Consider the following 26617-nt stretch of genomic DNA (forward strand, 5'->3'; position numbering starts at 1 on the left):
CACTGAAGCACACACACACATGGTTAAGATAGTAAATCTTATGTGTATTTTACCACACACACACACACACACACACACACACACACACACCCATCAACGAATTACTTTCTTTCTAATGCGTAATTGGTCGAAGGTCAATTTCGCTGAGGAGCTGAACTTCAAACCAAGGCCAAATTCGGGCTCTCTTGTTCGCCATGAACAGACCTGATTCTATGTCAGGGCTGACGATGTCGGATACCCACTGAGGCATTTCAGGCCCAGGATGTACCGAGGCACAGTGCCCGGTGCCTCACAGACTCATGCTCACGTCCCAGGCTGAGGAAACTGGGGTTCGGCAAGTCCTGTGAGGAGCTGCGCAAGGTCATAGCTGGTGAGGAGGAAAGCAGAGGCCGATTCCTGTTTTCTAGAGCCAAGTCCCACAAGGCCACTCATCATCTTTTAAGAAAGGAGAGCTCAAAGGTAGGAATAACAAATATTTATTCAGAAATGGGTAAGTAACATATAGTCTCCTCTATCCCTTAATGTCTCTTCCTCTCCTTCTGAACAAGAGATACACGTGAGGAATGTGGAGGGGTGGGAGGTGGAGGGACACAAGGATTGGCCCATCACCTTCTCATCCATTTCCCATGACGACACCCTACGAAGCACGGGAGGCCAAGAGGCTCCACCCTGCAAAGGACCACACGGCCGTCCGGAGGACAGGGCCGAGATGGCCAAGAGGCTGCAGCTGGGCTCCGTGAACTCTGTGATCACCGGAGTACCTGGCCCGGGGGGGGGTGGGGGGGTGGGGGGGGGTGAAGCCATATGCAGGCAGGCGATTTACCATCCCTACTTGAAGCAGAGTCCAAGGAGTGATCCGACTGTCCCCAGTACCTGAAAAACCAGGTCCTACTGCCTTGTGGGTGCTCTCATGGATCAAGAAGGGGAAAGTGTAGGAGGAATGTCTTCCAGCTGCTGAGGAGAACTAAGTTTGCACCCGTTCAAAGTGGGGAGAAGGGAAGAAAGGAACAAAAGCAGCATCCTTTAGAGAACTGGAAGCTGGGGCACCGTCAGGTACATTCCTTGGACTCCTAAGGCCCAAGGAACCTCAGAGCTGGAGGGCTGCACAGCGTTCACAGCCTGAGTCCTTCCCGCTTACCGACAGAACTCTGAAAACATGAGTTTCCAGATTCTTCTTCACTGGGCTGGCCCCAAGCAGGCCATGAAAGACTCTTTAGTGTCTCAGGTCCCCTTTACTTCCCAGACTTATGCCTTTCACAACACTCGCTACGGATTCTGTAGCGCTCCAGAGCCCTGCTGCCCAGCTCGCTCCAGCTCTGCCAGCCTGGATTCCCTCGAAGTCCCAACAAAGCAGCAGCGGAGACGGAGAATGCCCCTGGAGCCATGCTGTCCTGGTATTCGGGGGCTGCCCCTGGGGGCTACAGTTTTGCGCCAACTGCCTGGAACCACGCTGAGGGAACAACCTACCAGCTTGCCTGGAAGGGCTGCTCTGCTCTCTCGACACCCCCCACCCCCCGCCACCAAGGCCACCCACCACTCCTGTGCCCTTCACTGCCAAGGCAGGAAAAGACCCCTCTGGTCACGAATGGATGGGTCACTCCCAACAATGGGAACAGTGCCCCTCGGTGGTGGCTGGATCTGTGCCTCTCTCAGCATCCCCACTGTCCTGTAGGCATCTGAAGCCAGAAAAAGCCAGGAGCAAGACATTACTCCCGTTCAAATAACCCCCCAGACCCTCAGTGTCACAGAACAATAATAGCCAGACCTTTATATAAAAAAACAAGACAAACCCAACTAGCGGAGAGCTGGCGTTTGCACCTAAGCCTTGCACCCCAGGTATGAAGAGTGCCGTGCCGGGTGAGCACTGGGAAGGCGGCCAGCCCCTGCCCGCAACGATACCGAGAAGGCTGAGAGCTGGGGCGGGGCGCCAGGCATAACCCAAAGAATGGGAACCGTGAACTCGAGAAGTTACCAAGTCACCTGAGACGGCACAGGCCCTCGAAGCCAAGGGCCGGGAAGGCTCTTCCTAGTGGCGCAGCAGCACCCCCCGCCGCCCTTGCCGCGTGGCCCTTCCCGACCACACGGGTCTAGAGCCAGTCGCGGTGAGAGCACCCAGGCCGCCCGCAGTGACCAGGCAGGTGAGCGGCCCAGCTCCGGAGCGGACCTGGCTTCGCTAGGACGGCAGGGGCGCCCTTCCTCACTCCGCTTGGAAGTTTAAAAACAAGAAAGGGGAGGCAACTCCTCGCCTCCTGGAGAAAAGAAGTGTCCTTCAAAGAGGCCCTTCCCTGCACTCCATGGGGCCACACGAAAGCCACCCAGAGAATTCAGGGTATCATTTTCAGACAAGGAATCAGTTCAAATTAGGGGCTCAAATTAGGGGTAGAGACGCTCCGAGCCACGCAAGCCTACCCTGGTGATGAGGTGGAGGGAGAAGAGACAGACTACAGGAAACATTAACGCACAGAGGAGCACGGGGTAGAACACAACACAGAAAGGTGGGTTCCGTCCAGCGAGGAAGCTCTCCACCCCTGGCGACCCTTCCCACGCTCAGGGGCCTCCAGTCCGACGGCCCATTGGTCACAAGCTTCGCTTTAGGAAACAGAGCCACCCTCCTCTGCCCCTGCTTCTGGCTGCCTCACTCCCCTGCTCAGAGTTTGATTTTGAATTCTGTGGGCTGTGTAGTCACAGAGGCCCCTGAGGACTTGAAGAGCGCTTTCAGGATGGTGTCAGGGTCCACTTCGGCAGGAGGGTTGGAGGAGGCAGTAGAATTCACCCTGCGAGGCAACTCACTCTCCTTTTTCACTGAGGGGCTGTCACTCAGCCGTCTGTGGAGAGCAGACAAGAGTCAAAATCCTTGTCAGTTCTCCCTCGGATGGGGAGGGAACCCACCATTTACCACGCAGGTTACGAAAGCTGGGCGCTGAACGTAACACTCTCCGCACCCCTTGATCGCATTACATTCTGTAGCCTGTTGTGATCAGGGGTTTTAGGTTTAGGAAACACTCCGTATGTCCTTGAGGGGTGGTCACACACGTCAGCTTAGTATGGATTTGGAGAAGTCTTGAAGTATGGAAACTGAATTCACTCCGTTTAGCACAACGGTTCCCAAACTTATTAGGTCATTAAAACCCTCATTTTTCAGAATACAACTTATTCCTGGAATACAGCTTTAAAAACTCGTCCAAATCACACAATTCAATATCTAAGGTCCAAATCCTGGTCCTTCTACATTTCAACGTCCGTCTGCCTGCCCCACCGACCTTGGCAAGTCTAATATCCTCCTGAGGTTTTTGTCTCCTCATCTATAAAAGATGTCCTGCCAGGCTACATTTTATGCATCTCAGGCTCTGAAAAATCCTCAGTCCTGGGCCAGACATGTATGTGCAGGTGTGAAAAAAAAACAGGGCTGGCACCGGGTACTGTCTCCATCAGGGTCAATGACAAGGAGGTGGGAGTTTTCCAATCACTTGGGTGGTGCACACAGCTGTACAAAGGACACAAGTGGCCTGCTCTCCACTTCCTTTTTAGGTATTTCTAAATTATAGAGCTGAGGACAAGGTCTTAACGCTAGCTCGTGGGGTCAACCCCTGCAGAAATGACAAGACGTCTCACTTTGTACAAAATTCAGCACTCCGACTGACCACCTGCCATCAGAGTGGAGGAAACGGAACAGAGGAAAGCGGTTCTGCAGGCAAGTTACCCCGAGGAGAAGAGACAATCACACAGAGTAAACAAGGAGATAAGCTCCACTCTGTCCCCAGCACCACCGCCTTTGGAACTTACAGCAGAATGGGCTGGTCTGAGGTGATAACGTTCCCATTCATGTGAAGGTTGCACTTCATTGGTTGTCCTGAAAAAGAGCAAAAAAGAGAAAGCTCTGCCATGAGATTTCGGCCTAGGACAAAAGGCCAAGGGCTGTGACCTCTGCACCCACCACTGGCAGCTCTGGCTCCGTGACCGTGACCGGGGATGGAGCGGCCAGGCTTTGGGGATCCCAGGCTGAGGGCTATGAAACCTCAGCAATGACAGCACCAAAATGCAAAGTGGTCAACATTCCTTGCTTCTAGCAGAAGATGAGAACCGAAAGGAAGGGAGACACTGAACTCTGTGACGCAGTCTAAACTTCTTTGTGAAGCAGTAAAGGAAAATGTTTACATGACGAAACTAAGTGAAAAAAGAATTCAAAAGTGAATATACACACTTCTACTTCGTCTATGAAGGATTAACTGTGACAAGTACCACGCTGCTACTTTGCACGCTATGTGACTAGCACTGCAGTAACAGCACAAAAAAGGGGGGGGAAGAAGGAATACAGCCAAGCAGGAGCAACATTTTTATATCTCACTAGAATTCGGTATTTATCTGAAATAGACTCTGATAAGTTACCACAAACACTATAAACCCTTGAGCAGTAAGATAGTGACTCAAAAAATATGGTGAAAAAAATTTTAAAGGAACTAAAATACCACACTAGAAAATAGTCATATAATGTGTAAAAAAAAAAAAAAAAAAAAAAAAAGCCACATTAAATGTGAATGGATTAATTAATCCAATCAAAAGGCAGGGACGGTCAGACCAGATTTAAAAAAAAAAAATTCAACAATACGCTATCTGTAGGAGACAGACCTTAGATTCAAAGATACAGAAAGGTTGAAAGTAAAAGGATGGAAATAAACATATTACCCAAATAGCAACCCTAGGAAGCTGAAGTGGCTATTCTAATATAAGACAAAACAGACTTTAGAACAAAAAATGTTATCTAGAGACAAATAGGAACATTTTGTAATGATAAAAGGTCAATTCACCAGGAAGAAAACCATTATAAACATAAATGCAACTAACAACAGAGCTTCAAATACACAAAGCAAAACCAGCGGAATTTAAATAAGTGAACAATATAGCTGAGGATTTCAATACTTCACTTTCATTAATAGATACAACCACCAGGCAGAAGACCAAAAAGGAAACAGAAGATTATAAGTCACCTAGACCTAAGAGACATCTACCAGCAGCAAAACACATATTCTCCTTGAACACTTATGAACAGAAGGAAATTTGGCTAATTCACAAATATATGAAAATTAAACAAAACAGTTCTAAATAACCAACAGGTCAAAGAAGAAATCACAAGGGAATTCAGAAAATACTCAAAGGTGAATGAAAATAAAGACACAATATACGAAAATATATGGGATGTAGTAGCTAAGGCACTGCTTAGAGGAAAACATACACCTGTAAATGCATACATTGAATACAAGAGTGAAAAGACAACCTACAGAATGGGAGAAACTATTGGCAAATCACTTATCTGATAAGAGACATATTAAGAATATACAAAGAATTCTTTTAGGGGTGCCTGGGTGGCGCAGTTGGTTAAGCATCTGACTCCTGATTTCAGTTCAGGTCGTGATCTCACGGCTCACGAGATCAAGCTCTGCACTGGGCTCCGTGTTGACAGCGCAGAACCTGCTTGGGATTATCTCTCTCTCTCTACCCCTCTATCCCCACCCTCTCAAAATAAACAAACATTAAAAAAAAATTCTTTTAAACTCAACAGTATGCAAATAGCCTGAATACACATTTCTCTAAGATACACAAACGGTGAATATGCACATGAAAAGACACTCAACATCATTCACCATCAGGGAAACGCAAGTCAAAACCCCACCAGCTGTCTATTAGTCTCTGCATCGATGTACGTACGCAATAAATACACAAATTATTCAATAAACACAGAAAGAACAGAACAGTGGAGAAAAGTGGCATGACAGAGTTTCTCTCTACAGGCTAACCCGAGATAAACAATGTGACTCTGAACTCAGTAAAATCAGTAGCTTACTCCCTAGAAGCAGAGCTCACCCAGGTGCTAACAGTTAGACAAGGCTTCAGGCCTTTTAGGAACCTGTTTCCTAGCAGTAATCAGACCAACATCTGGAAGGAGGCGGCTAGGACTCCTGGCTTCCCCGGCAAGACCTCTTAAGAGAACTATCCATGGAGAAATGGTATTTCTCTGCTTGCTAGAGTTATGTACTAGAGCTGGATGAAAACCTGTAAAACAGGCAGCCCAGGGTACTGCACGTCCCTATGTTCTTGGTGCAGAGGAAATCCCAGAGGGATGAACGAACCAGGAGCCCCTCCCCGCCCCCCATCTCAGAGGAAGGCCTGCTCTGATGGCCTGCTGCTTGATAGCAATGAGCAGCAGGACGGTAAGGTGGCTGCTTTCTCCCGGACTCACCATCCAAACACCTGTTGTTATACTTCTTATATGCCGTAATGGCATCATCCTTCTTCACGAAGACCACCTCTGCTACCCCAGGATGGACCAGCCGAGCCCTTTTGAGGGCTCCACACACACAGAAAAGCTCCTGCAAAGAACAAGAGGGGTTAGCATCATCATAGGAGAATTTGGGGCCATTATACTGCCTGCCTGCCATTCACACACTCCAGGGGGCTCTGGGTAGACTGGTGGCTACACTCCAGTTGAATATGCCCAATGCCCAGGATTTCAGGGAGGTGCCATTTTAGGTGCCTCTCACTGTGGGACCAGACGAGGGGACAAGCTGAGCTGGCAGCAAGAAATGGGTCTGGGTTTATAAGCCTTGGAGTCCCTCCGCCCCCAGCAGGGCATCCCAAAGTCCTGCTTCGGCATCCACTGTCTCAACAGAGAATTTCTCTGAGAGCTCTGTCACGAAAAGGAACATGTAGGCTCATCACAGGTAGTGGATGCTATGTCACCTGGGAATGTGCAAGTTACTTCTCTGACAATGAGTTTTCTCTTCTGGGGGGCGGGGGGGGGGCGGGAAGGAAGGTCTCACCTACTTCCCAGGGCTGCTGAAAGCCCAAATGAAGTCATTTTTCAGGGCAGTGTCACTGCCAGCACCATGTGCTCTGACGCCTCATCGTGTCTTGCAGAGCAGGAGGTGAGGCCAGAGAGGGAACATGGAAATGGCCCACAGAGGCCGACTCCCACCCATGCCGTTTCTTCACTAGTAACTCCTTTCACAAGGTTGTTATGAGGACAAAAAGTCACAGAATGATTTGGTTTATTTTATTTAAAAAATTTTTAAAAATGTTTATTTAGGGGCGCCTGGGTGGCTCAGTCAGTTGGGCGGCCGACTTCGGCTCAGGTCATGATCTCACGGTCCGTGAGTTCGAGCCCCGCGTTGGGCTCTGTGCTGACAGCTCAGAGCCTGGAGCCTGTTTCAGATTCTGTGTCTCCCTCTCGCTGACCCTCCCCTGTTCATGCTCTGTCTCTCTCTGTCTCAAAAATAAATAAAACGTTAAAAAAAAAAAAATGTTTATTTATTTTTGAGACAGAGGGAGACAGAGTGCGAGTGGGGGAGGGGCACAGAGAGAGGGAGACACAGAATCCGAAGCAGGCTCCAGGCTCCGAGCCGTCAGCCCAGAGCCCGACGCGGGGCTCGAGCCCACGGACCGTGAGATCGTGACCTGAGCCGAAGTCGGATGCTTAACCGACCGAGCCACCCAGGCATCCCTGGAATGATTTGTTTTTAATGATAAAGTGGAAAAATGTTAAATTCCAAAACCAAAATGTGGAAGTGAATACTAAGTGTGATCCCAACTTCATCACTGCTGTTCTCCACACATTACCTGTGTCGGTTAAGACGGGAGGGTGGCTACTACCAGCGGTTACTCTGCGTGGTGGTGACCACAGGCAGTCAGTTTCCACGACCCTGCATACAAAGTACCTGCCACCTAGTAAGTGCTCAATAGGGGCGCCTGGGTGGCTCTGTCGGTTAGGCGTCTGGCTCTTGATTTCAAGCTCAGGTCACGATCTCATGGGCCTGGGATGGAGCCCCGTGTCAGGCTCTGTGCTGACAATGCGGAGCCTGCTCTGGATTCCCACCCCTCCCCCCCACCCCCCACCGGCCTTCCCCCGTGTGTGCGTGCCTATCTTTCGCTCTCAAATAAATTTAAGAAAAACAAAAACAAGAGCTCGATATGGTAGCTATTACTCCTTTTATAATCAGGAAAAAAAATCTGTTTTAATCCCTTATTAACTCGTGAAGTATTAGACAAAGTAGGCTACAACCTCCACCGTGCGTACCGTTCACTGGGGAGCCTGCTTCCTTCTCAAAGCCATCACACAGCAGTCACGTTTCACAACCGAGACCACTGTCAAGCGAGGCGGCCACTATGGGCTGTGACTGAATTTGGTGCGTTCATTCCGTGATCTGACAGTTCACAGCTAAAAGGGGACCTGGACTTTTAAACCGATGGTGGGGTTTTTTGGTGCCCAAACGAAAACGAGGCAGACAAGCAGTGCCGGCTGGACCTGGCCGCCTGCTTCCCAGGTTTAGGTTCTGTCCATGAACTAAGGGTGGGACAGGACAGACCAGGGCACTCTAGAAAAGCCAACCACCAAGTAACACCAATCCATCCCATTTCCTTTTACTTTGGAATCATCGTGAAAACCCCTGGAGGAGGCAGAAGTTCCAAAGGCTCACAGAAGATAGGAACCACCGGACTTTATGCCACGGAACAAGAGGATCTCATTCGAGTCCCATCCAGCACGGTGCCCTGGCCCTGATTTAGAAGCTGTGAAGAACAGAGTTGACACAGCCGGTCCGACGGCTATCTTCTCAAAGACCGGCTTCCAAGGCTGCGCCCCGGCTGGTGTCTGGGAACTTGGAATTTGGGACTCCCACCACCCTGATCGATAAGAGTGGTTCACTGAGCCTAAACTGTGCAAACGATGTGGTTTATGCTGAACACCTGCTTTCCTCTGGGGCATCTTGGAATGCTGGTATGCACTGGCAGAGGGTGCCTACGTAACTAGTTCCTGATAAAAACCCTGGCAATGAATCTAATGAGCTTCCCTGGTTTCACGCGACACAACTCGCTGCTGGGAAATAGAGTGCACCCTGACTCCACGAGGAGAAGAATCCAGAAATTTGCACCTGGACCCCCAGCCTTTGCCCCACGAGCCTTTCCCTTTGCTGATTTTGCTTTGGATCCTGTAATAAACCCTGGGCCTGACGTGACTCCACGCGGAGTCCCGTGAGCCCTCCTAAAGAACCAGCAAACCTGGCGGTGGTCTCGGGGGCCCCTGACACAGAAGCGGCTTGAGATGTAAGATTCTGGCAGGATACAGTACTCACCACGATGTCCTCCTCAGTGACTCGAGGGTGCAGATTGTTCACTGTCATCTTGGTGCCTTCCAAGGGGCTGAGGACAGGCTGCCAGACAAGACAGTTACCAGAAGTCACACAACAGCTATGTGCTCAACAGCAGCACGTGCTCTGGGCCAGCGGCCAGGAAGGCCCAGAGGAAACCCCCTAGAGGCCCCACCACCCCACGCTAAGGGCCGGAACCTCTCATCACCTCCCAGATATGCCAGACACTCTCAGGCCTCTGAGCCTCTCCACGGAATGCCACTCATGTTTCAAGACCCACCCGGCTCAGGTGGACCTTCTCCTCGAAGCCTTCCCCGCTTGCCCAGGGGACCAATGCTCTTTCCTCAGTGCTCCCGGCAGCTCTCCTCTGGACAGACCTCCGTTCTACCGCCACACAAAACTGCCCTGTCTGCACCTCTGTCCTCCCCACTCGCCTGCAAGCGACCGAAGGGCAGGGGCCACCGGGTCTAGGTTTGCTCGCTTGTGAAATGGAGGTGGCTGCGTCCGCCTACCTCACGGAGGTGCCGTGAGGACGCGACACGGCACGCACAACACACTGCCCACCCAGCGCGGGCTGACTCTCCACTGGTATGCTCGCTTTCTCTCCTTCACCTTCACCTTCACCTCACCTCAGCAGGTGGCAGCTCTTTGGGAGGCTCCTCCTTGTTCACTAGCGTCCGAGACATGTTGGTCAAGGCTTTTGTTCGAACAGAGGAGGGGAGGGCAGGAGCTGTGTACGCATCATTCTGAACCACTTTGGTGAGAGGGAGGGCCTTGGACACGGAGAACTTGGAACTGCTCAGCCCGGCCTAGACAAGAGGCAGACAGGAATCTGAGGGGCTAGAGAAGAAGGGGAGAGAAAAGCCCTAAGGGGCTCACGACCGCCACCCCCGAGCCCTCCCGGCTCCGCAACTCCCTTAGAGGTCTGGAGCCAAAAAAGGTTGCGAGGGACTTCCCCAAGGAATGGGCGGGAGGGCAGAAACACAGTTTGTGCTCACAGAAGCCACTCTCTAGTGCAGAAGTCCTTGGTGAGAAACTTCCATGCAGGCCTGATCTGAAGCCACAGGCCGACCCATACCACGCAGACTTTACGAAAACCCTATGATTCGGGGCTAAGCAGAAGGCCGAAAGTTTGGGGTCAAGTTCATTCCCAGACCTGCTTCTCACACAATGGGCTGATGATCAGTTCTGCGCTGGTGAGGCACAGGAACCCACTCTTTTTTTTTTTTTTTTTAATTTTTTTTTTTCAACGTTTTTTATTTTATTTTTGGGACAGAGAGAGACAGAGCATGAACGGGGGAGGGGCAGAGAGAGAGGGAGACACAGAATCGGAAACAGGCTCCAGGCTCCGAGCCATCAGCCCAGAGCCTGACGCGGGGCTCGAACTCACGGACCGCGAGATCGTGACCTGGCTGAAGTCGGACGCTTAACCGACTGCGCCACCCAGGCGCCCCAGGAACCCACTCTTAAGAAGGCCCAGACTCCCAGCTTTTTGGTCCCCGTTTCGACCACACAGAGGCACCATGCAGACCCCTGGCCCGATCAGCTCCCAGACCGTCAGGGACAGGCTGCCAGAGTTGGCAGGTGCAGACCAGCAGACGCAGTTCCCTCCCTCCCCTGCTGCCCCTGACTGGGGATGTGGTCCCTTGGATATATAAGCCACTCAACTCCCGGGTGTTAGCGCGTCTGAGGAAAAAGAGGTCGGAGGCAGAAGCGGCAGGGCTGATTCACCAGCGTCTCTGAATCAAATGACGCGTCCACTCCTCACGCTCGACTCCACATTTCTCAAGCTGCTGAGTCTTGAGAGCCAGTGCAGTCAGCGTAGGGGTTACAGGCAGGGCCTGGGAACCAGACTGCTTGAGCTGGAATCTCAGATCCCCTATTTATAAGCTGGGTGATACTGAGCGTATTTAACCTCTCTGTGCCTGATTCCTCATCTGTAAAACAGGAACGACAGTAGTACCCACCTCACCGGGTGGGGGGGGGAAGGGGAGTCTTAAATTGGTTCACACAAACCCTGCATTTTCTCAATCAGGGTGAGCCACGAACCGAGCCAGCCGACACCCCCCCGGCAGCAGACCTCAGCGACGCAACCAGCGCAAAGGCCCAGTGCCTGTAACAAATCGGCAACCTTCAGCTTCACGTATCACTTTAAGAACTCCAGTGGCAACCAGGAAACTGGTCCGCACATTCAACGCAGTGACAATACGGAGTCTTTGGGTCTCTGCAGGCCAAACAAAGGCCCTCGGCTCGGGTGGCCCCTGGCCGCCCTCCCCGTAACTGGCTATACCCGCTGACGCCGGCCTCCCTGCCATTCCAGATACTGCTCTCTCTGCTTCTCTGCGTGGCATCTGACCAGCACCCAGTCTTGCCCTGCAAGCGGGCTGCACGTGGTGGAGAGCACAGGCAAGGTCGTTTATCCTCGCTCACACCGACTGAGGGAGTCCAGTTTCAAAAATGGAATTGGAGGGAAGGAGAACACACAGAACATTCTGCCACAAAGGAAAGAAAACGGGATTCCCTCCCGTGTGATCTCACACTTCCCCCCAAGTGCCTCCAGCAGCAGCTGGAGGGTGTAGCCCCACACTTCACTAGCTGCGGGCCCTTGAACACGATCACCGGCCACTCTGGTCTCAGCATTTATGAAACCAGCCACTGGATTAGTTCCAGTTCTGAAAACCTTAGGACCCGAAGGAAGAAAGATTTCGGAACTGAAAGGCCATACACTCGCCCACGTCTCCCACCCACCCGATCTGCTATGCATGGCGAGCGCAGGAAAAACATAAAATGCCTTACCACGTGGTGGAGAAAGCTGCTTGAGGCTGCAAATTTCATCTGTTTACTGGGAATGGGGGCTACAGCGTCATCATCGTCCTCCAGGTCATATACATTCTGAAAAGAAAGAAAGAACAGCTAACGTGGCCTGCAGACTCTCAAGAGACCTTTGGAACAAGGACAGCAAGACATGGAAAAGCGGGTGTGTGTGGGGGTGCTTGGGGAGACTGGCCCGGGAGGCCAGGGTTCAAATCCTGACAGGCTGGCTCCTCACCCACAAGGACCCCCACAAAAGTGCTGCGACCTCCAGGTACATTAGAGTTTCCTCTCCACAAGTGGCCAACACCTAGAAACACTTATGATGTTTGTTTACAATCTTGGCTTAGAAAGTCCATCCCAGGCAGTCTGGCCTACAGAAATTAAATCCAACCCCGAGAAAGAGCTCTAGCCACAACAATGTTCCCAGAAGGATTTCTAACAGTGAAAATGACAGGAAAATGGCTTAAGTAAACTGGAACATCAACTCAAAGGACTACGCAGTTATTAAAAACGTTCACAGTAAATGTGAATCAGAGAACTGCTTGAGTTATAAGTGCAAACAGAATGACAGAAAATCGAATAATAACATAACCACAACTACAGCTATGCATTAACTAAACAATAATGACACTCAAAACAAAAGGAACCAGGGCAGAATTTCAACAGCAGCTGGCTTTGGAGAGCAGGACCAAGAGGGACTTTTTTTTTTCCTTTTTAATCTTTCTCTATTTTGCAGTGTTCTGAACTAAGCACATACTACTATTTTTAATGTTTATTTTTGAGAGAGATAAAGAGACAGAGTACAAGCTGGGGAGGGGCTGAGAGAGACAGACAGACAGACAGACAGACACAGAATCCGAAGCAGGCCAACGCGGGGCCCAAACCCATGAACCGTGAGACCATGACCCGAGTTGAAGTCAGACGCTTCACCAACTGAGCCACCCGGACGCCCCCCGCACATACTACTTTTATAATAAAAAAGAGAAGACTTTCAATCTGCCTCTCTGCCTCTTAAATACTCACCCCCCCCCACCCCCATAAGAAGTTTCTTTTTAAAAGTCATAAACTGCAAGAAGCTAAATGTAATTTCTCCAATTCTTCACACTGGGAACCTTGGCCAGGCCTCAGTTCATCCACTCAGAAGAGTCCATCAAAACACACACGTGTGCACATACACCCACGCGTGCACACACACTCTCTCACCTGCTTGGCCGGGTGGTTATTGACAACATTGATCCTCATTCCAGCAGGATGGGTGTGAAGGGGTGCCATGGCCTTCTGCTGTGGAACCTAGAAAACCCAGAGACCAGAATTCATCCCCTGGGGTCCACACGTGCCCTCCGTGCGTCAGGAATCACTGAACTTGAAGTATGGTAGCGCTCAGTTTGGGTCTGTGGTAAAAAGCCCTAGAATGCCTCATGTCCAAAGCAGGAGTGACAGAAAGCCTCGTCACCCTGCTCGACGAGCCGGGCTCGATACATCCGCAGCCGCTACTCCTGTCACCAAGGTTGCTGCGAAGGTTGAAGGATACTGTTTTCACCCCCCTGGGCAGCTGCGCTAGCGGCCAGGGCACGGGACAAGGAGTCGGGTGTGACCAGGCTCCTACCCGGTCCTCCCATTCACTGGTTGCGCTAGCCCTGGGCACCATAATTCACAATTGAGACCTCGAGTCTTCTCTTATAAAACTGGGGTAATGGGGCGCCTGGGTGGCTCAGTCTGTTGAGCGTCTGACTTCAGCCCGGGTCATGATCTCACGGCTTGTGAGTTCAAGCCCCGGGTCGGGCTCTGTGCCGACAGCTCAGAGCCTGGAGCCCACTTTGCATTCTGTGTCTCCCTTTCTCTCTGCCCCTCCCCAGCTCACGCCCTCTCTCTTTCAAAAATAAATTAAAAACAAAACAAAACAAACAACTGGGGTAATGATCCCAGAGTTGCAGGAGAAATAAGGTCACAGGTGGTAGTGCCTGCCACACAGCACGTGCTCCACGGCGTCCATCCTCTCCCTGCTCTTCCCTCCATCGCTAGCTCTCTTGAGGACGTCACTTACTTCTGCCGCAGCCCCCTTTCCTCTCCGCGAAACTCGCTGAAAACCCCGCCTCCCTCACAGGGTTACTATCCAAACACTCGAGAGAGCTGTCATTTTGGCCAACCGCTCCTGGCCCCCACCGCCTGCCCGAATCTACAGTTGTTCCCGCCTTCCCAGGAGAGCCACGCCTACCTGGATGGTTTTGGTGAGCTTCAGGGCAGGGGTCACTGTCCCAATGGGGGGGCTCATGAAGGCGGCTGGGGAGTTCCGCTTCAAGCTGATCTTCTCCCGGGCATCGGCCACCTGGCGGGGCTTCTGGGGCACCGCGCTCTGCTGCTTGCGGGAGTTCAGCATCTCTCTGGCATCCTGCACTTTCCCTTTGATCCGGAACCGAGCATCTTTCTGCAGAAGCTTTTCCCGGGCATCCTTGACTCCCAGCTTGAGCCGGGCGTCCGAGAGGCCGATCTTCTGCCGGGCATCAAACCTCTGCTGGAAGGTGGCTGTGCGCGCTGGCTGGCTGAGAAGGCTCTGCTGGGTCCCAACACGAGATCGAACACCTCCAATTCCTGGTCTGGCATTGAGACTGCAAGTACAGATTGCACATTAAGTGGATCTGGGTGTCGAGAGCGGCCCGTGGAAGTAGAGCCATCGTAATACTGGGAAGAGAGGGAGTTTCTGGAGAAACCAGAAGTCTGCTCGCTGAGCAAACAGGCTTATGTTGAAACTTCTTTTCTGGTTCATGACTTTTAACTTTGCATTGCAAATAAAATTCGGAAGAGGGGCCTGGCGGTTTCGATCACTGGGTAACACACTGGTTTCCTCCCTAGACCAGGTGTTCTGAGACGTCATTAGGAACAATAACCTCCAAATGACGCTGGTGCCAAAAAAAGGCATATCCCCCAAATAGTGTAACCCCACACAGGGGAAGAACAACTTCTGTTTCCAAAGTTCTTCACAGGCTTGCTCTCAGCCCTCTCAGCACCCTGTGGGGTGGGTCAAACCGGCTTGGAGAGATTCGATGATAAACAAAAGACACCAGCCTGCCTTGGTGGTCCAGGTCTCCAGGGCACAAGATCCCCACTGGGCTGGGAGCAGGAGCCACCCGCTAACAGGTAGAAAAGAAAAACAGCCACTTTGTCTGAATTGTTTCCACTCACAACACTTCTGACACCAAAAGTGTGGGTGTTCTCCTGACATCAACCCTTCTCAAACTTTCTAGACGTCACCGGGTGTCCTATGATTCAACTCTGACACAACATACCCAGAGTCTGCGCAGACCCCACAGGTTACGGGGCTCAGTCCCGCGAGACGGCCCTCACTTCAGATGCCACTCCCAAGTCCTGGGCTTCCCATCCTTCTGACAGACTAAACCTGAGGGGACGACCCACGCCCGCTCCTCAAGTTCGGTAAGTTGCTAGAGTGGCTCACAGAATGCAGCAAAAACAGTTTACGCGCTACCATTAGTTTGTTATAAAGGATACAACTCAGAAACAGCCAAATGGAAGGGGTGTGGAGTTCCCATGCCCTCTTGGGGTGCACCACCCTCCCAGCACATACACGTGTTCACCAACCCAGAAGCTCCCCAAATTCCACTGTACAGGGGTTTTTATAGAGGCTCCATTATGTAAGCAAGGTTGAATGGCTGGCCATTGAGGACAGCCTCCGTCTCCCTGGAGGGAGGAGGGCGGGGAGGACTGCAAGTTCCAATGAACCATGCCTAGGTCTTCCTGGTGACCAGTCCCCGTTCTGAAGCTAGCCAGGGACCCAGCAAAAGCTACCTCATTAGAACAAAAGATGCTCCTACCACCCTTATAACTCAGGGTTTTAGGACCTGTGGGCCAGGAACCTGGGATAAAACCAAGTACGTGTTTATCACACTCTGCAACAAGAATGTCAAATCCAGAAACTGTTAAAATCGGAAATGAACCAAACTCCATTACACAGGCCTCATTTGCTTGCGGGGTTCCTCTGTTGGCCCTTCAGTGGCTCGTGAGTAAAGAGAAGGCTCTTCCAAGTACAATCCTGGAAGTCCTTCCTGGGGTCCGCAAGCTTCTCCCTCACCCCCCCCCCCCCCCCCACCACACCACGAGGCCGGTCTACTCCAGCTGCTGCCGCCACCACCGCTGCCCCCACCCTCGTGGCGGGTGCCCTGCCTGGGACTCTGGCTCCCAAGGCAACATCTCCTCTGAGGGAAACCCTCCTTCTCTGCTTGTTCCGGGACAGCCCTCCTCTGTGCCTCCAACTCCATCTGCTTGTTTTCTCTTCCCCACTGGACTGGGAGGGGAGATCGGGGCTCATTCTGTTTCAGGGCCCGGTGCTTTACAAGCGGTGCTGAAACCTGGCTGAGCTAAGTTAGAAACTCTGGTGGAGCTGCTTCAAAACACAGCTGTCTAGACTCTGTCCTCACAGCTCCTAAATCCAAAATCTGGGTGAAGGCCTGGGCATCTGCACTTTTGACTCCATAGGTGGTCCTGGATTAGACGGCGGTGTTCAGAATCTCGGACCTGGTGTCAGGAGGCAAAATTCTGCTGAACAAACAAGTTCCCGTACGGCCTCCCACATCTGTGTCCAGGCCTCCCAGGAGGCCTCCTAGTACTCCCGCGGGCCTCCGCAGCCGCCTGGGGACTGTCCCGCAGCTCCCGTGCTCACAGCAGGAGCGTACCCAAAGAACCAGCCAAGGCAAGCCTGGACTTTCACCCGGTTATCCTTAGACTGGAGGAAACACACCTGCTGCCCCCAGCATGCCAGAACGCTGCCCGAGACCGTGATGCGCGGACCAATTTTCTTTGAAAAACAGCAAATTATTTTAGGATTTAAATACTTTCCAGCGGGTCTATACAGGAACTGGGTGGAAGAGACAGGGAAAGGATCATTTACAGAACTGATCCGATTAGGTTTAAGGTGGGGGTGGGGCTGCTTGTCCGTCCCTGTCCCATTTTCTCCTGTAGAGGCAGGGGCTTAAAAAATAAATAAATAAATAAATAAATAAATAAATAAATAAATAAATAAAAAAGGCAAAGCCAAAGGGCTGGGGTGTTTAGGGAGGCCAGGAAGCACGATGAGGGAGAGAGGAACAGACAGCACCCCCCACCCCCCTGGAGTGGCCTGCCCTCAGTTTCAGGGTCAGCGAGGCCTCGGCAATAGTGGAGCTGGGCTTTCTGGCGGCACCGAAACCCACAGCTACTGGAGGGGCCCCTGGTGTTTATGGAGGGAACAACACACGCTTCCTAATAAAGCCCTACCCGCAGGCCCAACTAGCTGGTGAGGTGACCCCACTGTTTTTGTTTGTTTGTTTTTTAATGCCTTCAGCTCCCTACATCTCCCTACACCCATCAAAGAAAAGCAACAGGCTGTCCGTGCAGACCAGGAGCTACGACTGCAGGCCTACTCATAAAATGGGGAAAAGGATTTTGATCAAGCTTTACTGCCCAGATCCAGGAGAAACCAGCGTCAGTGGAAAGCACTCCAGATAAAACTGTCTGCTTATCACACAGGGGACCTCTCTGAAGCCACAGGCTTTGGGCTGGGGAATCAAGTCACCACAGAGAGCATGGTGAGGAGCACTCCCGCTCTAGGAGAGGAAGGCTCACGCCTGTGGGGACGCCACGAGCCGCCAGACACACCTGTGGGGCAGCGAGAAGACTTAGACGCGGCCCGGGTGTTTGGGAAGAGCAGAGGGTGTCAAAGGTCACACAGACAGCCCACCGTAGCCTGCAGCCTCTTTGCTCTCGCAGCAGCTCCGGTGGGTTCCCCGGTTCCTGCCCTCCTGAGCACTCCCTCCTCGCCTCTCCCTTACCGCCTCCCTGCTGGCCGGAAGCTTCCCTCCTTGGGGAAGGTCAAGCCCAAGTTGCCGGCGCTGAATCACAAGGACCCGTTCCCAAGCCCGCACCTCCTGCAGCACTAAGAGCCTCTGTAAACCCTGCCATCTCCTCACCTGGGTCAGCCCTGCACCAGGGGAATAAAAAAAGGCTCCAAGAGCTTTCCAGTTGTGAGCTCCCGCCAAGTGGTGTCAGGGACCCTACAGCTGCCCCACCCCCGTATATTCTCCTTTCACGCTCACAACTGCGAGGATTAGGTTATTATCCACATTTCACAGAGGATGTCCTGGTGAAGGCTGGTCTTCACTGCATCTACTTAAAGCACCAATAAATGAAGCATGGGTCAAGGATAAAGACCAGAGACTGAGGGGTTGAAGAAGGGGGAGTGCTGTCCCAGGCTACGGAAGATCTTAGGCCCCCAGACCCGTCCAGGACCACAGCACACTCCCTAGTGACCAGGGGGTGAGCACACACACATCGAGCGTGGCGCGGCGTGCCCACTCTGGCCCCACGCGCCACTCTGCCTGTCTGGCAGGAAAGGCCACCGAGATGCCTCGGGCCAGTCTTTCTATCCCCGTGAACAGCACAAAAGGTGCATCGGGGAGGGAGGGCATGTAGTTGTGGATGTGGGAGCGCGAGTGAGCCGCTTCCCCGCAGTCCCCCGCACTCAACCCCCAGTCCTTTCAGCTCCTTTCCCAGCAGCTTTAGGGGCTTCAGTGTGCAGGCTTTTTATAATCGCCGCCCCTCCTCCTGCATGAAAGGACAACCATTCATCCCGGCGGGCAGCAGCGCTGGGTACAAGGCAGGCATTAGTCATCAGGAATTTTTCAAATAAACACTCCCGCTAGGTCCGGGTCTCCAAAACACAGAGCCTGTGGTGTGTTACCCTCCGGTTCCAAGAACCGCCCGAGGGCTCCCTAACAAAGCCCAGCCCCTCAGCGGAGCCTCTGGTCTGGCCCGGCTTCCGCCTGCAGCCTCGCTGCAGACTCGCCCCGAGGTCCCCGAAACACGTTCCGGCCTCAGCACTCGTTGGGAAGGGGCGGGGGAGGTTTTGAGCAAGTCTCTGGACTCTGAACTGCCCCACCCGGCTCTGCCCTGGCTCCGGAGCCCCACTAGTACTCCACAGGGTCCTGGGGAGAGCGCTGCGGGTGAGAGCCAATGCCCCCACCCCGGAATCTCAGCGCCTGCCCCGGACCCCACTGGAGCCCGGGTGCTCTCCCCCACACCCTGACCCGAGCCGGCTCTGGACAGATGTCTAGTCCAAGGATCCGGGCCCATTAGTGGGGCCCTGGGTTGTTATTATAAAGTGGATTTTAATCCACGGGCATCTCTGGGTCAGGGTTCATGTGTGTCGAGGTCATCTTTATGTGGAGGAAACACAGTTTAGTTCTGTTACACGAGAGTCAGTTCTGAATTAGGGGCTTCACGGACACAAAGAAACAAGATACCATCCCCTTACCCTCCAAGAGACTCTCGTGCAGATGTTTTGTTTTAAACCACAATTCTTCCCCTCCAAGTTACAGAACGACTGACTTTCCTCCTCTTTGCTTCAGGTCTACAATTCCTTTATCTTATTTCAACAAGGAAACAAACCCCAAGTACCAGGAACAGAGAGCCCTGGCCTGAAAAGGAGACCAACCTCCTTCCCCGTGGCTCCCAGGACTCCCCAGACAGGGCATCTGGCCCAGAGCTGCTCAACTCCAGCATACTCAAGGTCCAACCTTCCCACTAAGGCTGCCTGCCACCTTAGAGGAACCTTCCCTAACCAGGAGGCGGCAGTGGACGGACAGCTGTCATCTGAGAGCTAAACTCAGAGCGGGCGACTTTGCTAACGTGACCAGCAGTATGCTCAGATCTTAAGGAAAAAAACGACGAGAACGGGCCCGCACCGCAGCTGGTGCCCAGTGCCCTCCCGGGGAGACTCATCCGTGGGCCTTGAGCAACTGAAGTCCCCAGGGAGTTCTGTGCAGGGGGAAGGACAGCGCCCCGCCATGGCTGAGTGAAGTATCATTCTCTCCCTTTCTCTATTTTCACATTAATCATGGAAATCTTTTGATTAATGGGGGGGGGGGCAGGTAGTAACAAGCATGACCCCTTTCTTGGCTCACAAGGTGTGATGAACACAAAACAGAAAGACTGCTCTAAAGAATGAATACATTCCATGACCTGTGGGGAAAGAGGTGATTTACATCTCCACCGGTTCTTTTGCTATTTCCACTAAGAAGAAGAAAGTTTTCGGGGACAGTCGCAGGTTCCACATAAACCATCAAGCACAAGGGTCTTCCTGGGACCTCCATGCACCATCATTCCACAGTCCCAGGAAGGGGACAGTTCTTCCAGCAAGCAGGTAGGACAGAATACAGTTACTGTAGGAAATGACATTTGTTCACTGAAATAAGCTCAGACCTTTCAGTTCTTGACAGGGACACCCTGGCTGTAGTTTCTGTTGGCTTTGCAAGTAAAATAAAAATGAAGTTTCCACCAGGTTTAATCCAAACACAGCACGCATACTAGTCTCTGTCTGCACGGTCCCCCCTCCAATCTTCACATGATAGCAAAGTAATACTATCTCACGTATCGTGACACAAAATTGGATGTTGCTTCTTTACTTAAAAGCCTTCCATAATGATGACCATAACTAACATGTATCAAACACTTAGAACCATCAAATACTCTGAAAGTACTGTACACAGATTAATTCACTTAGTCCTGACAGTCACCCAAGAAAAGAATTATTATCCACATTTTATAAGTAAGAGAGGTAAGGAATGGTTAAGTAACTTGCACAAGCTCATGTGGACAGTGAGAGAAGGGAACTCAAACTTCACAGTTTGACTCCAGGGTTACCTACCGACCCACCCACCCCCCACCCCACATGGGGGGGGGAGGGGTTTGGGCATCTACTCCTTTAAGGAAAGATCCACGATAATTGCCAACGTTTGCTGAACACTCACTACCTGGTACAAACTTTAAAATATACATTTTTGGATTCTATCTAATCTTCTCAGCAACCTGCCAGGAACCAGTCTTACAAACGAGGGAGCTGCCCAGCTCAGAGGTCATCTCGCCAGGGAGGCACAGAACCCAACAACGGGCCCAGAAGGGCACCGGGCCTGCCTGCTCGCAGACAGGTGTTCATCCCACGGATCCCCCACCCAATGCCCAACATGAGACTCTGCGCACCTCCACGCTAAAAAAAAAAAAAAAGTACAGACCCAACAGACAGTACAGACCGCCCGCAGTCAGGGCCGTGGGGGAGCTGATGGCATATGCGTGTCCTGGGAAGCTGGTTCATTCAGCAACTGTCCAGCAAATCTATGAAACCCAGATGGATTCCCAAGTGGCCAGAGGACCCAGCACCAATTCCACACCAGTTATTGGAGGGGAAGACCTAGGAGAGAACAGCTGCGCAAATTAATACTTCCTGTGCGCCTGTTGCAAAGGAGGAGCCAGGTGGAGTGCTGGCTGCTGAGTTCTGCAGAGGAGGCAGCAGGTGTAGTGGATGTGTGGGTGGGGGTGGGGGGCTGGGGGTGGGATCTCCCTTTCAGTTAGCAACAGCAAGGATCTATTTTCTAGCCACAGGCACCAGGGGGTATTAATAAACATCTGTTGGGTGAATGACATGGGAGAAAACAATATCTACAGCCAGTTTAGGAAGACACCTGAATTTGTGCTGGAGAACTGTTGGCCACGTTCCCACTTACTTCTTCATACAGCTGAACTGGAGCCCATAAAGGCTGGAAAGGACTAACAACACTTAAGGGTCCAGAGGAAGTTTGGGGCACATCACTGCAAATCGTCTCCTCACTCAGATCCAGAACAGTCTACTCTGACAACTGGGAGTCACAGGCACCGAGCCGCTCTAACCTCCAGCCAGTTCCACCTGTTTTTCTGCCCAGGCCTGAGGTCAACTCAGCCAGCTGCTCAAGGGCACTCAGCCCCGATTCTCAGCTCTTCGTGGCCTCGGGCAAGTCTCTCTAACCTCTCCCGGCCTCAAGCTCTTCATCTGCAAAATGGGGAAAATATCAGTACCTGGCCGGTACGGTTGCGAAAAGAGCAAATGGGACAAGAGATACTTGAAAGCGCTTGCAGAACTTGAAACGCCGCACCTCGGAGGCGAGCGTTAGAGGCAGCGGGGCCGGGAAGCGCACGCCAAGATTTGGACGTGAAGCTCTGGGTTTGAGTCTCGGCCTCGGCGGTGGCGGTAACAGATCGGAGGAGTCCGAGCAACTCACTTCCCCGCTACACTTCAGTCGTCCAAACTCTAAGGCGGAGCAGAGATCGTGGACGGCGGGGCCCACGTGCCGGTCTTCCCATTGGGAGGGGGCCGTGCGCGGAGACCCCCCCCCCCCCGGACCCTTCCGTCGGGGACGGCCCCTCCCCCCGCGCGACCTGCCCCAGCGCGACCCCCACCCCCCACCCCAACCCCCGGGGCCGCTCCCACGAACCGGGCGCCCCGGCCCCGCCGCGGCCAGCAGCTTCCCTGGCCCGCCAGGGCGACGGCGCCTCCAGCCAGTGGACGGTCGGGCGGCCGGGCCCGCAGCGGCGGCGGGGCCTAGCCAATGAGGAGCGCGGCTGCGGCAGGGGGCGGGCGCAGACGGCGCTCCGCGTCGCTCCCGGGCCGCTCCCTCCCCCGCCCCGAGCCCCGCTAGGCCGCGGGCCCTGAGCACCGAAGGGAGAAAAGGCTGCTCACCGCCCCTTCGTCGCAGCTCCGCGCTTCCGGATGAGCTCGTCCAGGGAGATGTCCGCCATCTTGCACCGCCGAGCGAGCCGCGAGCCGCTTACACTCCAGCCCTCGAGCCCGCCCCTTCGGCCGCTCCGGAGCAACTAGCTGCTTCCGGCGTTCGGCCGACGAACTCTCGCGACAACTCCACCAGGGCAAAAACCGGAAGGGGCGGCGCTCCCCGTGAGGCTTTGCGACGCCAGCTGCTTATCTGCATACGGCGGTCGGGGGGGCCTACGGTTCCCTGTTCTCCTCAGACGAAGAAATAAAATGGAAAGCGACATAAAAACTTAACTAGCGAGTGAGACACACTGCGAAGGAATCGGGCTCTTAGTTCAATGCTCGACTCTGATAGTCACCGTAGGGCAAATGAGAATGGAATTTATTACCCTGGGAGTAACAGGCGCTCCTCTTTATGCCTTAAACTTATGAGTAAGGAAAATAACGATTCGGGGTGACGCCCGAATCCTCACTGCTAATGTGAGACGAATTTTTGAGCGGGTAAAGGTTGCCCCTAAGGTGACCCGCCTACTTTGCGGGATGCCTGGGAGTCGCGATCTGCCCGTCCCCCTTCTAATCCCTGAAAAAGCAGACGAGTGTCTTCTGTTAAAAAGTCAGTTTTTACAGTAGGTAGTTTCTTGCGAAGTAAGACCTTTGGTTGCAGAAAGGTCTGTTTGTGCTTGTCAGCCGCGCCCTTGGCTTTTATTATTACCAGGTTTTTTTTGGTTTTTTTTTCTTTGTCTTGCTAAGTTGGCCCGGTTTTTCGATTATAGTGATTCACGGACTGCCTTCCGCTTGGCGACCGTAGCCAGTTTCTTGCCCCTGGAATCCTAGAATAAGTCGTGGGTTAGAGCGAAAGATGCCTGCGGCTTCCGGCTGCGCACAGTAGGCGCTCGCGTTGCCGCTCGCGGGGTGACAGCTGGAGGACCCCTTGGGTCCCCTCGAGCCGCGCTTCGTGGCGGTATGGCTTTTTCACCAGCAAATCGCTTCTCCTCGTTATGCTGCGGTTTGCTTGGTCTATAAAATGGGGCAAATAGCAGGTCGTTGCGAGGGTTGCATGATAGACTGAAAATCTTGGACTCGTGGAATTGCCTTTGCTATAGAAGGGGCCGCCCCAGGACCCAGCGCTGAGCCCGGCACGAGGTAAGTGTCCAATATGTTTGTTGCGTGATCGGTAGAAAAAGAAAATCATAATAATGAACGCAACGTCTTTAGAACAGCCAAGAGCACGTCCCGTGCTGAGTTACTAATTTCTCAGTCCGGTGATGCCAGCGGAGTTACTGTACTGTCGACCGAACACGCCACCATTCAGACTGGCATCCGAAGCTCTGCGGGCAAGGGCTGATAAAGCTGGAGGGCTGGGCACCAGACCGAAGAAGGGAATCCAAGTCCCATCCGCGCAGCCGCGGTGGGGTGCTGGCTGGCCTTCCCTTTCTTAGCTCTAGAGCGGGACCTCTAGCCTCTCCCTTCCTTCCTCCTTCCAGGAATGGCGGGGAGGGGGACCAGGTAGAGGAAGGGAGGGTCCCAGGCTCGCCTGCTGGGCGGGTGCAGAGGAACGAGGGAGGGGCCAGGGGACCGCGGGAGTTAAGGCCCCGACACGCCTTCAGGGCGATGTAAAACAGTGACCGAGGGGTTATTTTTTAAGCCAGTCCAGTAAGGTAAAGAATTGAGATCAGCTGTCAGCGGGTGGCCCTCCCCGGGAGGCATTTCGGAGCTCCATAGGGTGGTGTCGGCTGGTCGGCGGGACACGGATCCGGGAATCCTGTCACGTGGCGGTTGGGGGCTAGGGTGGGGCAGTCCTGAGGCGTGCGCCCTCCCCACGCCTGCGGCATTCCAGGAGGGGTGAGGCCTGTTACGGTTCTCCCAGCCCGGGCTTCGCTCCATTTCGCTTAAGAAGAGCACGCAGGAATTTTTGCCCAGTGTGAACAGGCACGGGGTTGCCGGGAATGCAGCCGCGCCATAGCCAGAGGAATTGGGTCCTGCTTTGTTTGGAAACCCACCAAGAACGCTGCCCCGCCTGCGAAATCCGGGTCCTGGAGTCAGGTTGCATTTAGGGGCTGTGACAGTCCGGGGACTCCGCGCCAGGGCACACCCCTGCCCACCCTCCTTCTGGGGGACATGGGCCAGCATTCACACACTGAAATGTGTGTGCACAAAATGCATCATTTTGTAAGTTCCTTTTCTTTCTTGCTCTTTTACAATATAGCTGGAGATTTGTGTTGATTTTTTAAAATTCTGTGTGTAGGCCGGTGATATTACCTGCGAATTCACTTCAGGAGGCTAAAAGGGTCTGTTATAAATGTCACTTTAATTTGTTTTTTAATGTTTCCTTATTTTTGAGAGAGACACAGAGACAGAGCATGAGTGGAGGAAGGGCAGAGAGAGGGAGGCACAGAATCTGAAGCAGGCTCCAGGCTCCGAGCTGTCAGCACAGAGCCCAACGCGGGGCTCGAACCCATGAACTGTGAGATCATGACCTGAGCTGAAGTCGGACGCTTAACCGACTGAGCCCTCCAGGCGCCCCTGTAAATGTTACTCTGAAAGGGTGGGAGTCAAGAGAGGGTAGAGACTCATGATCACTCACCTATTTTATGGGTGGGGAAACTGAGACCGGGTGAGAGGGTAGAGACCAGGTCCAACCCATGCCCTTCTCAGCTTCTGGGAACAGCCCTTTGTGAGCTCAGGCAGGTGTACATTCTGACCCTCAGGCCTGTTTTCTCATCCTCCAAAAGGGACCAGGATTGAGGAGACCTAACGCGAGTCCAGTGCTCTGCAGAATCCCCAGCACATGGTAGGGGTGTGGAAGGGATTCCCAGGCCAAGCCCTTTGCTGCCCCAAGGAGCCCAGCCCTGCTCCAGGATGCAGGCCAGGGCCAGAACAGAGGTAAGAGAAGAGAGGAAAAAGGGGCTCCCGGGCCTGTGGCTTGGCTTCAGGCGTTTGTTCCAGTGCACTTCCCCACCCCCACCCCCCACCCCCCACCCCCCACTCCCCTCCAGCCACACTGACCTTCACAAAGTTCCTGAAGCCATCCGGCAGACCTCTGCCCCAGGGCCTTTGCACTTGCTGGTCACACCCTCTAGAGCACAGCTAGTTTGCCTCCTTTCCAGCTTCATTTCCGCTGTCCCCTCAGCCACCTGCTTTCTTCCATCTGTTTCTTGACGTTAATCCCACAAGCTTGCTCCAAACCCAGCGCCTCTGCACTCCCCGTTCCTGCCACCTTGAACACCTATCCCTGCAGAGCCAGCTTCGTTGTCTCTTCAGAGAAACCAGCCCTCATTCCCACGTTGCCTTGTGGCCTACTTTGTCTTGGCATTTACCGTTTCACTCATGACACCATCTGGTACTTGGCTTAGGACTTTCTCACCAGTGCCCCAGCAGTCGGGGAGGGTGTGTTGGGGCAGCCGCGGCCGAGTCCCCAGCACTTGAACGGGACACAAAGGCACGAGGGGGCTAGTGGACCCCCTCGGAGCCCTCCACGGGGGGAGCAATACCTGCCTTACTCAGGACTCCCCTCCAACCTGAAGGCCATTCGTCGCCGAGCCTCAAATGAACCCTGCCTCTCAGGGCCGACCAGCGGGGAAAGCAAAAAGGAAAACAGTGCAGACACACGGAGTTGTACAGCACAGGGCTTCTCGCATGGCTGAGATGACATGACTAAGGCTGGGCAAAAGCGGGGGCATTGCAAGGCTGGACCCCAGTGTCCCCACACCCTGGCCCAGCTTTCTGTCTCCAGGAATCTATCCTCAAAAAACAAAACAAGTCATCTGACAGGAGGGTGAAGAGAGCCGCTGTCATTTTCAAAATCCACAGGTGGGAAACAATCCGGCTGTCCAACCCCAGGGGATCTGCTACATAATGAATCATGATCCATGTGGGCTTATGGAGACCGTGTGACACGGGCAACAGCGGCGGCCTCGGGTGGGCCACGTGGCTTCACCAGGGCGGTCGGCGTTTGCCTCTGGATGTCCGGTGTCTTTTCTCCCGTGTATATTTTTCCGTACTGTCCAAACTTCACACAACAAACACAAACACACGTTTGAAATGAGTGCCGAGCCCCTTCTTGTCTCCCCCCCCCCCCCCCCCCCCACCGTCCCCACAATGA

The 26617-nt window shown here is 53.2% G+C and overlaps 1 protein-coding gene, 1 long non-coding RNA gene and 1 other non-coding gene across 3 annotated transcripts; 2 read left to right on the forward strand and 1 right to left on the reverse strand.

Annotated features, from left to right (window-relative positions):
- Positions 1–460: 460 nt before the first annotated feature.
- Positions 461–22591, reverse strand: POLDIP3 (DNA polymerase delta interacting protein 3). Its single transcript, XM_042948013.1, has 9 exons — positions 22486–22591; positions 14167–14557; positions 13155–13241; positions 11934–12029; positions 9767–9946; positions 9123–9200; positions 6236–6365; positions 3784–3850; positions 461–2825 (listed from the first exon to the last, which is right to left on the reverse strand). Exons 1-9 carry the CDS (start codon positions 22542–22544, stop codon positions 2648–2650), a joined length of 1266 nt encoding a protein of 421 aa, XP_042803947.1. The 5' UTR covers positions 22545–22591; the 3' UTR covers positions 461–2647.
- Positions 22226–26595, forward strand: LOC122225219. Its single transcript, XR_006205154.1, has 3 exons — positions 22226–23658; positions 25248–25398; positions 26040–26595. It is a non-coding gene; the product is annotated as an uncharacterized LOC122225219 (long non-coding RNA).
- Positions 22931–23080, forward strand: LOC122225786. Its single transcript, XR_006205365.1, has one exon. It is a non-coding gene; the product is annotated as a U12 minor spliceosomal RNA (small nuclear RNA).
- Positions 26596–26617: the final 22 nt, after the last annotated feature.

The sequence above is a fragment of the Panthera leo genome, chromosome B4, assembly GCF_018350215.1.
Source record: "Panthera leo isolate Ple1 chromosome B4, P.leo_Ple1_pat1.1, whole genome shotgun sequence".
In the NCBI taxonomy this organism is placed as follows: domain Eukaryota; kingdom Metazoa; phylum Chordata; class Mammalia; order Carnivora; family Felidae; genus Panthera; species Panthera leo.